Raw genomic sequence first — 15,763 nt, 5'->3', positions numbered from 1 at the left:
CCTGCAGCTAAAATTGTGGGTTGAAGTTAGTATTTTAATTGGTTATTTTTTAGTCAGTCCTTTATGGAATTGTAATTCTAATTAGGATTCCTAGTGCAAGTTTGAATCCTAGTTAGAAGTCCTAGTTAGTATTCCTAATTCAATTTTGAGTCCTAGTTAAGTTTTGCGTCACAGTTAGAGTTTGATTTCTGTCCAGTCTTAAAGCCATAAGGCTATATATATGTAAGAACTCTTGAGAACCTCCCACGATTTAATGAATAAGAATTTTCCTTAATTGTCACTGTCCTGAGATAGGTTGTGAGGGTGAGATACTCCAGCTGAGATAGCCTTCACTGACTCTCTCTCCATCGATCTGCATTCAAGTATCTAAGTTATTTCAATTTTGCCCTAGCCGATAGCTTGAAGATTCAATTCAACTACTGGGATTTCTGCTACTGGATTCAACATCAGTTCAATCAACAAGTACAACCCCCAACCCCAAACCCTTCTTCTAATCCTCTAAACCTAACCCTAACATTCCCCACACCCGAGCTTCATTCCCCACACCCTAAATCCTGTCCAGACCAATCCACTCATTAAAATCCCATCTTTCTAGATTTGATCTTTCCCTTTCACCATAAGGGAAACTCGATTCTGGTCCCAGCCCTAGGTGATCACTTTAAACCCTAGACTCTCCTTCATTCCACTTTCCCAAAACACATAAACCCAAACCCTAATTTGATATTCATCTTTGTTTATATACTAAACCTCCATAAAACATCTCAGGACCCTCTCAACCTAACCCTACCATCAAACCTTATATCCCATCTACCCCTACTCCTAATTTCAGAATTTCATCTATTTTGACCTAGCCAATTCATCCAACCCTAGCGGATCCTGGTTATTGGAACTAGTTGGTCTCCTAGCCATCTAGAATTGCATTAGATGCCCTCTAATTCGTCACTTCTTTAAGAAAAAAATAAAGGTCCCAGCTTACACTTTCAAAGAACGAGCGGTGCTCCTTTCTTATTCCTGCCCACCAACCTTGTTGGCACTCAAACCGCCACTATTGTCGGTTCAAACCTCGTTGCCTAGATTGGCAATTCATTCTCTGGCTTTAACTTTCCCTTCTTCTAAAGTCAGAATCACTGCAGCCTTCTTCTCCAAATCACAACCAGAATCACCCTTCTTCTCCAAAGTCACAATCACTGCAGCCTTGGCATGATTCCTTGCGGCCAACCACGTTCTGGGCTTCCCTGCTATGAGTTTTAACCATCTTTCATGGAAGTAAGACTCTGCAGAGAGGAAGCAGAGGATCACGGCCAACCATGTTCTGGGCTTCCCTACCAGAGTCTTAACCATCTTTCATGGAAGTAAGACTCTGCAGAGAGGAAGCAGAGGTTGCTCTGCAACTACCATTGAGATCTCGCAGCTTGTCATGTTGAAGTGAGGCCATGGAGAAGGTTTCAAACACAAGCTTAAATTTTACTTCCACGAAACCAAATAATTAAATTCATTGGAGTAATTTGCTCAAACACAAGGCAACTTCAATATAAAATTACTATTAACAGCAAGCAACGTTAATAACAAACAGCACCATCATCAGGAAAATACTAAGTTGTCATCACAAATACCCACATAAAACACATCATCACAAACTCAGATTCATAAATAAAAGGGGAAAAAAAAAACAAAAGACGTTACACAGACGCATTTAAGTCCTTCTCAATTGCTGTTTTGGCTGCATCAAGTTCCTCGTCCAAGAAAATATCCCAATGTCCATCCCACCTGATGAAAAACTCTGTATCTTCAAAATACTTCACCCTATGAACATCCCCTGCAGGGGTAAACAAGAAATCACCAACCCCCAAATCATATTTCTCCCCCTTACTCATATTCCAAACCCTCTTACTCCCTTTCATCACAACCAAATCATGCCCAAACGTATGATGATGCGCCGGTTCAACACTCCCAGCCTTAAACCTCACAATAGCCGATGTTGGGCTCTCTCTGACAATCTTCATCGACCCACCAGGCATGATTTCCACAGGGCTAAACTCCCTGTTCTTAGCCAAACAACAAATCGCACATGTATCCTGCTTCTCCGGCTCCTCAGTTCCGATCTTTGACATCTCGGAGATCGATTCGTCGAGGAAGGTTTCTATTTCCTGGGGCCACGGGTTGTTGCCTGATGCAGGGCAAGGGGATTTGAAGGGGGTTTCAAGCCAAAATTTGAGGATTTCTATGCCAGTCTCAGGGGTGGTGTTCATCCCAGAGACAGCAAGAACGTTGCATTTGCTGATGGATCGAGCGTTGCTAGCTTCGCCGGCTGTTACACATGTGGCGGCATAAACGCCGGGAAATTTGTTGGCGAAGATGGAGACACCGACGCCGGTGCCACAAGCGACGAGGCCACGGGTTTCGATGGTAGCAGTGCCATCAGAGTTTGCGGCGCTGCTGACGCGACGGCCGATTTCTTCACCGATGGAGTAGTATTTTCCGGTGCCGATGTCTTCAACTTCGATGTCGAGCGAACGGAGGTGAGCGACGAGGGCGTCTTTGAGGTTGCAGCCGAAGGCATCAGCACCGGCGACAATCTTCAGAGGACGGCGGGTGCTATCTGGCGCCATGGGTGATGATGATGGTGGTGGGTGATGTTGCAGAGAGGATTATAGAAACTAGATACTGGGGAGTGGAGAGTCAACGACACGCGAGAGACTGGAGATGGACTGTCACGGAAATAGGCGCGGAGGAAGTATTGAAAGACGCTTGGGTTTTGGATGGAATTACGGAACTGCCACTGTCTATAAAATATTCCATTGAGCGGGTCTTTAATAATACAAAAGACACTGTTTAATGCAAAAGCACCGCATGTTTTTTTTTTTTTGGGTTTTTTACAATTATCACCCCAAAATCTTTACTATCTACTATTATGCCTCCAAAAATTTTCAAACAACTGTTACCCACTCTGATGTATACTAACCACTAACTGATTCCACCGTTACTATTTCTGTAACGGTGGGGGTTAGTCGTGACAGTGTACCATTGTCACGAATTTTCTAGAACCAAAATGCCTTTTTGGGATGGTAATTGTTAAAAAAAATAAAAAAATCCATCACCGTCCTTCTTCTTCTTCTTCTTCTTCTTCTTCTTCAACCCCAAAATGTGGCTGCCATCAAACCAAAATCAAAAACCTTCGATGGAATGAAACCATGCCACAAGGAGGAATGAAGAGAATTCTAGAGCATAAAACCTAACATGAGTACCACTAACATAATTATTACTCCCACCAACAACACCAGCACCAACTGCAACACAGATGATCGACCTGCAAAGCCAGCAATAGGAGCAAAGCTACCGGCGACTGATCAGGAACAAAGGAAAAAACAAATCGAACAAAGGGGATGGGGGATTTAATTACAAACCATTACATGAAGAATAAATGAAAAGAATAATAAAATAAAAATAAAACCAGATACAAGTTCTCCAACGTAATCTGCAGCAGCACCAACATTGATTTTTCTGACTGTGCTAGGTGTGATCGAAGATGGAGCATCTGCAGAATCTTTCACCAAAAATCACAATCGAGCGTGATGAACCAAGACTAGGATTCGGTTATAGACGATGGGACCTGGGATTTCGATTGGGGAAAAGAAGAAAAGAAATAGACGAGGAATAAGGAAATAGGTAATTCCGAAGAAGAAGTTTACAAATGGGGTACGAACGATGGTTTCATATGGGTTTTGGAAGATGGTTTTTTGAAGAGGAAGTGGGTTGTGGTGAATGGGTTTCAGGTGATTGAAAGGAGAATCAAAAAAATAAAAACGAAATGGAAGAAAGAGGGGTTTCAGGGATTGATGGGAAATGGAAAGAAGAAATGGAGCTCGCAATAGGGAAGAACCAGAGAAAGAAAACAACAGGGGATGGTATGATGCTGCTACTGGTTAGTCATGGCTGGAGTTAAGCAAAATAAATTAAAAGTAAAGGGGAAAAGAAGAAGAAGAAGACAAGGGAAGAAGCTGGTTATCTCCCATGGGAATATAATCAGGTTTGGGGTTGTAGAGGAGGAAGAAGAAGTAGAAGGAGGAGGAGGACAGTGATGGGGTTTTTGTTTTTTTTAACAATTATCACCCCAAAAGGGCATTTTGATATTAAAAAATTCGTGATAATGGCATATTGTCACGACTAACCTCCCGCCGTTACAGAAATGTAACAGTGGGGGTCAGCGGTGGGGTTAGTTAGTGGTTAGTATGCATCAAAGGGGGGTAACAGTTGTTTGAAAGTTTTTGGGGGGAGGGTAATAGTAGATAGTAAAAATTTTGGGATGGTAATTGTAAAAAACCCTCTTTTTTATTTATGAGAAAAGTACCCTATGTTAAGGGGATTTATCTTATTAAAAAAAAAAAAAGGGTAAAGCTGTTTGTAATCGAGGTGGTTACAATTTATTGTTGTAACCCATTTTATCTTTCCCTTTTTATCCTTTGTTATGTTTTTTTATTCTCTTTTTTAGTGAAAATATTTCTGTAATTTCACTTTACCTCTCCCTCTCTTCTTGCAACACCCATCCCTTTCTGCAAGCATCCCTCCCTGCAACTTTGTCCTTCCCAATCCTTCGTGGTAATTGAGGCTTATAATAGGGAGATCGAAAATAAGAAGATGGATCTCCAAGCCATTGCGACTATCTCTGTTTTGGCACTGTTTCTAGTCCTATCAAGTCCGAGTGATTTTGTTAAAAGCGAAAGTTTTGCAACTCAAATGGGTTCTGTCTGTATGCAAAGGAGTCGTCTTTCATTGTTCCACCCACTTGAGTGTAGTTTTGTGGCGTAGAAAAAGGAAAACTGAACTTATCTTCATATTGAATGGTGACTGTGCGAGCTAAGTTGCCAAAGAGGGAGACCTAGAGTGATTGTGTAAATGTAAATGGGTTAGGCTCAATTTGTGCGCCCACAAGGGGCTGGCCGCGAGAGACCCGAGCTCTGGAGGGGTCAATCACTTAAGTGACCAACCCCTCCCCTTTTCTATTCAGTCTAGACTTCTAGTGGAAGTCAACCAAGTGAAAGGGCCGCCTAGGGTTTTGTCTATAAATAATTATTAGGCTTAAACCCTAAAACAATTAATTCATATCTCTTTGAGAAGCCGTCGCTCTCCCTCTCTTTCAAGTTCTGTATTATCCTTGGGTTTCCATCGTTGCCTAGGGTTTTGTGGTATGGAGTTCTTCTTGGTGAAGGAACCTTTCAAGATTGTTCGTGATCGTGATCTACTCGTAACTGCAAGCCACATTCGATGATCCCTTCCGCTGTGATTCCATTCGGTTCAGGTAATCCCTAAACCTCTGTGATTAATGGAATGCTAATATGATAACAGTGGCATCAGAGTCGATTAGGACTTGTTATTCGCATGTTTTTGTTCTTTTTTTTTTTCCTTCTTCTCCTCGCCTCGTTGCCCTTGGCGCACACCCACAACAGCGGTTGCCGCGGATATCTGCAGGAGCACGCATGACCTAGGCCACGCACAGTAGGGGTAGCAACGGGTTGTGACCTGCATTATCGCGGCCGTGTGTAGCAAGGCAATACGCATGGCCGAGTATTAAAAAAAAAAAAAGAAAATGAGAACAAGAAAGGAGAAGAAAGAAGAAAAAAAATTAAAGAAAAGTTTTTTAAAAGGTAATGATTGCATTTGAATTTGTTTTGGTAATGATTGCGTTTGAATTTGTTTAACAAAAAACAAAAAAATTCATGATGCAGAAGAGAATTAAGTAAAATAATCATGATTTTTTTTTGTTTTTTTTTTAAAGAAATCATCCGTTTATGAAACGCAATTATTATCCTTTAAAAAAAAAAAAACAAAAGCGATATAGTTTTTTATTTTTATGTTCTCACTGTGAGGTGGTACATGCACTGCAGACAAGTGACCATCCACTGTGTGCCACAAGGCTGCTAGCATGGCGGCCAGTGCCACGGATTTAAAAAAAAAAAAAAGGGCGCAGAATCAAATTCTTTTTAGGATTTGTTATTTAGGGTTTTTTGGGGGAAGGAGATGGATGAAGTGGGAATCCCTTCACCCATCCCCTTACCTTTTGTTTTTCCCCTAATGGGCTTATATGTGATATGATTTTGGCTAGTTACAACTATATGCATATGCTTTGATTTGTTATACATGCATTGGGGTTTGTCAATGATATGGTTATTTATGCGGTTTCTTTATAGAATAAATCATGCATGTTAAGAATATCATATTTTGATGATTTGTTCTTGTGGTCCCCGATAAATTTTGGGGGATCTCCCGTGTAGGGTTTCTCGTTTTGGGGATATTTTATTTATTTCATGTGCACCCCCCATTAGTGAAAAATCATTTTGTGAGATCCATGGAAAAAAAATGGGAGATAAGGTGTTGCCCCAAATCATCCCATATTTTTCCCATGTGTATTGGAGATCGTCCAAGGTCACTTTATTAATAAAGAAACATGTGATTCTCCCATTGCGGTACAGACCTGTTTGACGCTACCATTAGGGTATCGCTATCAAACACCCCATCCCATGCACACCATGTGTTTTATTATTTTTATATCTTCATGGGATGGATTTGGTACTTGTCAAGTGATATGTTCTTTTGGATAGATGTGCGTTAGAGTTAGTGCCTGGAAGTGATACAAAGTGCAGTGCTCGCCGATAGTTTGTAGTAGGATCTTAAATGTAAAGAGCCGGTTGTATTTTTAATATTTAATATTTTTTGAGAAGCCATGTAATGGAAGCTACTGCACTGCGTATCACAACCCCGTACCGACTCGGCATATCACTTCAAGTGCCAAATTTGGGTCTCTTGTGTGAGTCCCTTGCGCACTCGTGTGTATGGCGCATTAAACTGTGGTTAGGAGATTCTTATTTTTTTTCCTACATTTTTTTCGAAATCAATTAAAGTTATACGTCCCTAGATCCACACATTGTGAGATTTGATTACCAGCTTAGCGAAGTTTTTGGTCTCACCGTGTGGGGAAGGGTACCATTAATTTTAATTAGGGTTTTTTGAACAAATTTGTGAATTTATGGATGTATACTAAATGTCCTCCCTTGCACATTGTAGTGATGGCCTCTAAGAGTTTTGTTGCTGACCTTAACCAAGGCAACAAGTTGGATGGCACCAACTATGACATGTGGCACCGAAAGGCCAAGTTCTTGTATAATGAGCAAGATTATCTAGAACACCTAACCACTAAGATGACCCCACCCGAAGTGGGTACTACCGCCCATCACCATCAAGAAAAAGAGGCTTACGAAAATTGGTTTAAGAGAGATCGTAGTGCGCGCTTTCTTATGTTAAGCACGATGCACGATGATCTAATCGGTCAGTATGAGAAGTGCGAGACTGCTAAGTCCATGTGGGACCAGGTAAGGCTCGACTGTGGCGGTACATCCACGACCAGACTTACGTTCATGACCTTGGAGTTTGAGATATACCGAAAGGACCCCAAGCACACTATGGTTGAACACCTCAGGGTCGTGAAAGACATGATCCGAAAATTAGATGATGCTGGGGTACACCTTAGCGATGAGCAGCAAGTACAGGCCGTCATCAGGACGTTGCCTGATACCTGGGGGCAGATGAAGATAGTTCTGACACATAACGACACTGTTAAAACATTTAATGACATTGTCGCTCATGTGGAACTAGAGGCAGAGCGCCTAGAGGCGACCAAATCACATGCTCTTGTCGCCCAAGCGGGGCAGCGCAAGAATGGGTCTAAGCGCAAGAGACAGAGAAACACTGGGAATTAAGATCCAGCTCAGAAAGCTGCACCAACTGGGCATAAGACTACCAAGCGCCGATGTAGCAAGCGAAGTGGAAAGAAAGATATCACCAAGGTCAAGTGCTATAACTGCCAGAAGATGGGGCACTTCGCTCGTGACTGCACTGAAGTGAAGCAGGTACCATTTCTGCCTCTCTCTCCTTGTACTTTTGTATGTACACACATTTTGGTTGCCCAAACCCAATCTGATTAGATTGTGGATAAAGGTGCAACAAAACACATAGCGCGAGATCGAGGAGGGTTCGTAGATTATAAAAAGATTCTGGATGGCGCCCAAAGTATCTACATGGGGAATGGCACTAGTGAAGCAGTTCAAGGAGTTGGTACATACCAGCTCACCATGCACACTGGGCGCATCTTGCTACTTCATGATGTGCTATACGCACCAAAAATCCAATTTAATCTACTTTCAGTTACTGCATTATTGACTTTAGGATATTCTTTTATTTTTTATGGTGTCTCTTTTGAGATACGATTGGATGGTAGTAGTTTTGGACATTGTAGGCCTGAGAATGGTTTTATTAAATTAGATTTGATAATTCGTATTGTTTTCTCTTCATCTTTTGTAGTTGATTCTAATACTAGTCCTGATTCAATTACTTGGCATACTAGACTAGGACACATAGGTCGAGATAGGATGGGACGGTTAGCTCGAGAAGGCCTTCTTGACTCACTCGCTAAAGTCAACCTACCGACATGTGAGGCATGTTTAGCGGGTAAGGCCCACCGAAAGCCTTTTGGAAAGGTTAAACGAGCAACCCAGACCCTAGAGCTTGTCCATTAAGACATCTGCGGGCTAATGAACGTGAAGGCATGTCATGGTGCTTCATATTTTCTCACCTTTATCGATGATTATTCGCGATATGGTTATGTGTATCTGATCGCTCACCGCTACGAAGCACTAGATTGCTTCAAAAGCTTTGTAGCAGAGGTTGAGAATCAATAAGGCAAGAGGTTAAAAACTCTACGTACTGACCGAGGATGTAAATATTTGTCCAATCAATTTAAAGAGATGTGTGAGAAAAAAGGAATCACTAGGCAACTGACTATTCCCCACACTTCACAGCAAAATGGTGTGGCAAAGCGGAGGAATATGACATTTTTAGATATGGTTAGATCGATGATGGCGCAGGCCAACCTCCCAATATCCTTCTGGGGGGATGCTATGTTGACCGCTGCCTACGTCCTTAACCGCGTGCCATCATAGTCAGTTCCCTCCACTCCCTATGAATTGTGGAAAGGCGCAAAGCCCACTTTGGGGCATATGCGACCATGGGGATGTGCAGGATATGTTCATAGTACCTCCCATAAGTTTGGGAAACTTGACCCTAGAACTAAAAAGAGTATCTTTATAAGATATTTCGATACCTCGAAAGGCTATATAGTGTACGGTGAACATCAAGATGGAAGAATGACAGAGAGTGAGTCCCGTGATGTGGATTTTCTTGAGACCGATTTTCTTAGCATTAGTGACGTTGGTAGAGACCTTGGTCTTTTTGAGATAGAGGTTGATGAAAGTGTCTCACCTACTCTTGGCGAGGGTGAGGAATTAAACACTCATCAAGAGATCGCCAGAGAGGGTAAGAGTAATCATCAGCCCAGTGGGAGTGCACTACCTAATGAAAGCGCACAACCCACGGGTCAAGAACCCTCTGCGCGTAAGAGCGCACATGGACACATTCCCCGACGTCTTTTTGAGATTGAAGGGGATGCTATCCTCGTCTGTGCCCCAAGGGATGAGGATGAGCCAGCCTCAGTGAGTGAGGCGCTCTCTTCTCCAGCTAAGGAAATGTGGCAAGCTACTATGGAAGATGAGTTGAGTTCTATGAGCAAGAACCAAGTCTGGGAGTTAGTTGATCTTCCACCTGGACGTAAGGCCATCGGGAACAAGTGGGTCATGAAGGTCAAGTGAAAGGCAGATGGATCAATTGACAAGTATAAGGCACGTCTTATGGCGAAGGGATATACCCAAAAGGAGACTATGATGAGACATTCTCCCATGTGGTGAGAATGGCCTCAATTCGCCTCATTCTAGCCATTATCGCAAAATTGGATTTGAAACTCTACCAAATGGACGTTAAAACTACCTTTCTCAATGGAGAACTGGACGAGGAGATCTTTATGGCTCCGCCTGTGAGCTTTAAGAAGAAGGGACATGAGCGCAAAGTATGCCATCTCAAACGTTCCATCTATAGCCTTAAACAATCATCCAGGCAATGGTACATTAGATTTCACCATGTCATTACCACTACGGGTTTTGACATGATTGAAGAGGACCACTGTGTGTATGTTAAATGATCCAAGGCGAGGTTTTTCATCTTGTCATTGAATGTTGATGACATCTTGTTGGCTGGGAATGACATTGGAATGATTGTCGCCACTAAAGAGTGGTTGTCCTCCACTTTTGAGATGAAGGACATGGATGAGGCCAACTTTGTGTTGGGCGTAAAGATTATGAGGGATCGTACTAGGAGACTTCTTAGTTTGTCTCAAGAGACTTACATAAAGAAAGTCCTGGAGCGGTTCCATATGAGCAACTCGAAATCCATTAACACTCCAATGGATAAGGCATGCACTTTGAGCTTAGACCAATGCCCTAAGAGTGATAAAGAGAGAAACCAAATGTCCAAAATACCTTATGCAGCGGTAGTAGGCAGTCTGATGTATGCGATGATGTGCACGCATCCAGATATTTGATTTGTTGTTGGCATGGTGATCCGTTACCAGAGTAACCTAGGTTCAGTTCATTGGCAGGCAAATAAGATGATACTTCGATACCTACGTGGCACTGCAGACCTCTCGCTCACCTTCACTGGTTCAAACTTGAGACTGAGAGGCTACACTGATGCTGATTGGGCTAGTGATAGGGATGAGCACAAGTCCACTTTGGGGTATGCGTTTGTCCTGGGAGGCGGGGCTATCACTTGGAGTAGCAAGAAACAGACCTGCATGGCCCTGTCCACAATGGAGTCGGAGTACGTCACATGTTCGGCAGCTGTACAGGAGGCCGTTTGGCTCAGGAGGTTCTTGTAGAGACTTAGCATTTCTGCTCACTCAGACGATGCTGTGATTATACACTGTGATAGCACAACAGCGCTTGCATTTGCGAAGGACCCCAAGTTCCATGGTAGAGGCAAGCACATTGACATACGGTATCACTACTTTCGGGACATGGTAGCGCAAGGTGAAGTGGTTAGGTGAAGTGGTTCTGCAGCATATCTCCACTGGCAATATGTTGGCTGATCCATTGACTAAGCCCATTCCTAGAGATGTTTTCCTAGTTCACGTTAGGAACTGGGGACTCAGGCGGATCTGATATGGATTTGCTTTGAGAACACTTTGTTTGTGATGGACATTTATCTGTATTTCTCTTACATTTATTGATGAGCATATATTTGTTTGAGTAATCTTGTATATATATATTCATTGTTTGTAAAGATGCCACCAGGCTTAGAATCGACCCACTCACACGGGTGATTCGCCTCGACGCTGGGGTGTAGCGAGCGAGATGAACCCATGAGCATGTGTGCTCTATGGCACCTTAGTTAGAGCTAAGATGAGACCTTTACTTGGTCCAACTTGGAAGACACCACACTTCCAAGTAGCCTGTTAGAAGCCAGATGTGAGGTTCTAGGCAGAAACCATGAGGGTGACTGCGTTAGAGACTCAGGTTAGGCGCTTAGAGAAGCGACTAGACTAAGGTCTATATGACGTTTATTTATTGCGAGTGACATGCCCACCCTAGTGGGATTTATGCCATAGCATGCACATCATACTGCATGTGCTTATATCGACTGAATGTGAGAGTGATCTAATGGATCCCTGCTTTGTCACTGTGTGAGCCACGTGGATTATATTAATCCCACAATACCCTTTTTATCTAAGATGATGTCTTAAAAAAGACACCCAATAACGCTACTTTCACTTTCTCCTTAGGACCATGGATGATGCGGTCCAGCGGGAAGCGTTTAGGGATATTTGGATTGACATGAGGGGCTCAGGAAAAACTATTGGACATTACACCTTTGTTATGTGACTCATTGCCTGGGCGATGTGTCGTATTTGTGATCGACGCAGTCATGAGTACATTACATACCAAGGATTAACACTGCTCATCATGAGGGGTCGAGAGTGTTAGATCGGGTATAAGTGGATCATTTGGGGTATTTTGAGACTTTTGAGAGTGAAGTACTATGTTGGCTAGATGGAAGTTTGATATAGTACTCCTACCTTGTACCGTCTCGACAGGTCGCATGCCCCATTACCTGTATGGAGGATAACGTAGAATGAGAGAAGCTTGAATGCATAATTAAAATTATGCGTCCTGTGTGGGCGAGTGGGAGATGTAAATGTAAATGGGCTGGGCCCAATTTGTGCACCCACAAGGGGCTGGCCACGCGAGACCCGAGCTCTGGAGGGGTCGGTCACTTAAGTGACCAACCCCTCTCCTTTTCTATTCGGTCTAAACTTCTAGTGGAAGTCGACCAAGTGAAAGGGGTGCCCAGGGTTTTGTCTGTAAATAATTATTAGGCTTAAACCCTAACACAATTAATTCATATCTCTTTGAGAAGCTATCTCTCTCCCTCTCTTTCAAGTTCTGTATTATCCTTGGGTTTCCATCGTTGCCTAGGGTTTTGTGGTGTGGAGTTCTTCTTCGTGAAGGAACCTTTCGAGATTGTTCGTGATCGTGATTTACTCTTAACTGCAAGCCGCATTCGATCATCCCTTCTACTGCGATTCCATTCAGTTCAGGTAATCCCTAAACCTCTGTGATTAATGGAATGCTAATATGATAACAGATTGAATTTCCTGAAACATTATATTACAGAGTTTTTGTTGGTTGGAAAGAAGAAAAGCGAGCTTCCACAGGCGCTGAGGCCAGTTGAGAAAGATAGCAACAATAGTGGTGCTGGTGGAAGCGGCGACGATGCTGCCGATAGTAGTGTTATTTTTTTTGTAGGTATATATGTAGCCATGTAGGTGCGGATGCAAGGGTGTAGTTAGGAGTGAGGAGGAAGTGACGACGTCCGTAGCAGAGGAGGTGAAGGAGGGACAAGATGAGGGAGTCGGCAAAGAAGACGTTAGGAAGGAAGAAAAGGGTTCGAAAGGTACCCTTGCTCAGGTCTCTCTTGCGAAATCACATCATTGGGTCTTTTATTATGATGCCACATCATTAGATGGAGGGCAGAATGGTCTGGTTACAAAGTCTATTTGTAACCTGCTTGGTTACAAACAGACTCACCCAAAAAAAAAAAGAAAGGGGATTTATCTTCTTAAGACATTTGAGAGAAAAAAAATATGTCACTGCCCATGTTTAAACGGTTGGATTCTTAAGTATGGTACATTGCTCGATGCACTGCAAAATCCTGTTAAGACTGATTTTGGTAATGATTTCATCCTAAGAATGTTGTTCTTCGACAAGATTTTAAAAACCCAAATTGATTTCCATTTAAGTAGGATCGGAGTCGGCAAAATCATCTGGAAATTTAAAAATTGGAATTAAAAAAGAGTTTTTCTTTTGTAGCACTGTGGACAATGAATGAGTTCTTTTTCACTATCTTTTTGTTTACCCTTATCATTTTTTTTATGAGTGTTGCAATGGAGGGATAATTTTGTAAATTTACTTTGTTCACGCTTCCTTTCTCTTCCTCCTCTTTTCTTGGTGGATTACAACTCTTGTTCCCTCTCTCTATCCCCACTTTTCTCATTCTCTCTCTACTTCCTCTTTTCACCAACACAAGTAGCAATGGTAGAAAGGAGCATTCGAAGCAACAACGGCACAAGAGCACATTCTTTTGGGGTAATACAGGGCTTTTCTGGTAGGGTGTGTTAGGTTTTGGGCCCAATTATTAAAACGATTTATTGGGCCCATATTAATTTACTTAAAGGGGATTTAATCCAAATCGTCCATTTTGGGGATGGATTAGGTCTAGGGTTTATTTATAGTAATCCTAGGTCTCTGCCATCTCCCAATTCAATTTTGTAACTTTGTTCACACAGTTACAGAGAGATATCATTGTTTGAGAAAGACGGGAGTAATCTAGGGCGGGTTAGAGCGTGTCGTTGTTAACTACAAGGTGTTGATTTTTTGAGGTCTTGTTCTTAAAGCTTGGATCTTCTACAAATGAAAGGAACAGGTATGTGATTGTTCTACCCCATTTATTACTCTCATTGATTGATTTTAGTATATGTGAAGGAATATGATTTTATTAATTTAATCGTGTGAACATGAAGTAAATGGGAAACTCTAACGGGGTGACATGGAAGGGCAATTGTAGATTATGGAACCGATCTTGGAACCTCAAATATGGCTTTTGCTTATGTTATTTACTTTTTTAGTTATTTATGTGAGTTTTAGTTAGTTGTAGCTATAGATTGTAGATGGTTGTGAGATGTTGAAGAGCAGCTTGATGCGTATAGGCGTTGGGGGTCACAAGTGTTAGAGTCGCAAGTTGCAGATGGCTGCAAGGTGATACTGTTCTTGGCTTACTTTGTGTATTCACTATAAGAATATGAATATAATGAGATTATACCCGTATAAGGTAAGAAGAGATGCATGGTATGAGACATACAGAGAAAGAAATATTACATACAATATTCTTCCTAGAAGATATAGCTACAGCTCACACTCCTCCCCTCCCCCCCCCCCACCTTCAAACTAAAGATGGTCAATGAGACACCATTTGATGTTTGGATAGAATAAATTAAAGATACATAGAAGTGTGGCAGATGCGAATAACAAGGTGGAGGTTTCATGTAGACCTCTTCTTGAATATCTCCATTAAGGATGGCATTTTTTACATCGATTTGATGAAGTGACCAATGATGAATAAACATGACTACAATTAGTATGTGAACAGTGGTCATTCGAACAATTGGAGCAAAAGTTTCTTCATATACCATACTCTTGGTTGTAGCCCTTTGCAACTAATCTGACTTTGAAGTGTTCAACTATTTGATCTAGTCAGGTTTTTACTTTGTACACCCACTTACTTCCTATAGCAATTTTACTAGGCAAAATTCAACTAAGTCCCAAATATGAGTTTTTACAAGGCATTCAGTTCTTCAGTCATTACCTGTTGCTTTCCAAGAAAAGTGTAAAAGATTTAGAGGGAGCCTGTAGGGCTCGAAACTCTGATTCCCACTCATAGAGCCACTCTCCTATCATTATGTGTGGTTCTCCGGGCAGCGCCCCCCTACTCGTGTGCGTTGGAAAGGAATAGGATTGCCCCCAGGGCAACCACTTGCACTTTCACTTTCCTCACGAACCTGACCTGTGACTACGTACCTAAATCATAAAGTAGTTATCAACCATCCAAGGGAAAGCACGGAAAGGAAGTCAATCAATGAATTTCTAATTCTAAGTATTTATTTTTCATTGAATTGGATGCGCCATATCAATTGCACCTATTAAAGCAACTAACAGAATTATAGAAATGAGTTCAAATGGAAGAAAAACAATTGTTGGGCAATTGCTCACCATTGGATCTCGCCAATACAACCCCCTATAGTTTTCGTTATCAAGATATCTTTTTTCTTCTTTTTTTTTGTTCCTAGGGATTTGTTGGGTAATTAGCTCCCATGCTGCAAATAGTCAAATCTGAGGCGGATCTTTCCCTTGGCAGACCCAGATATTCTTTCTTCTAAGTAGCACAAATGTTAGATCTTCCGATATGTCTTTCTCAAAGGGAGAAGGCGGGGATCACTTCTCGCAGATTATTCATTTTTACTATTTAGGAATAGAGCTCTCTCGAACCCCCCCCCTTTATGATCTCACCGTGGAGATAAAACCCCACTTTAAAACTATAGATTTAGTAACTATTGGTGCAGAAAGAATGCAAATTGATGGAAATAGGTCTCACAAGATGTGATATTATGTATATGATTAATCAAGGAATTATGACTTGCGAAGGTTAGATTGACCAGGTAAGATACCCCCAGCTTCTGCTATTGGGTGGGCACCTCCTGTAGGGTATATGC

General features: G+C 42.0%; 1 protein-coding gene across 1 annotated transcript; it reads right to left on the bottom strand.

Moving 5' to 3' along the window:
• Positions 1–1,673: 1,673 nt before the first annotated feature.
• Positions 1,674–2,630, bottom strand: LOC122666257 (DNA damage-repair/toleration protein DRT102). The gene has a single exon (XM_043862420.1). It carries the CDS (start codon positions 2,607–2,609, stop codon positions 1,680–1,682), a length of 930 nt encoding a protein of 309 aa, XP_043718355.1. The 5' UTR covers positions 2,610–2,630; the 3' UTR covers positions 1,674–1,679.
• Positions 2,631–15,763: the final 13,133 nt, after the last annotated feature.

The sequence above is a fragment of the Telopea speciosissima genome, chromosome 6 (genome assembly GCF_018873765.1).
Source record: "Telopea speciosissima isolate NSW1024214 ecotype Mountain lineage chromosome 6, Tspe_v1, whole genome shotgun sequence".
In the NCBI taxonomy this organism is placed as follows: domain Eukaryota; kingdom Viridiplantae; phylum Streptophyta; class Magnoliopsida; order Proteales; family Proteaceae; genus Telopea; species Telopea speciosissima.
This window is presented reverse-complemented; position numbering and strand designations above follow the sequence as displayed.

Coding starts and splice junctions, on each gene's coding strand:
- LOC122666257 (XM_043862420.1), bottom strand. CDS start 2,609: ATGGCGCCAGATAGCACCCGCCGTCCTCTGAAGATTGTCGCCGGTGCT.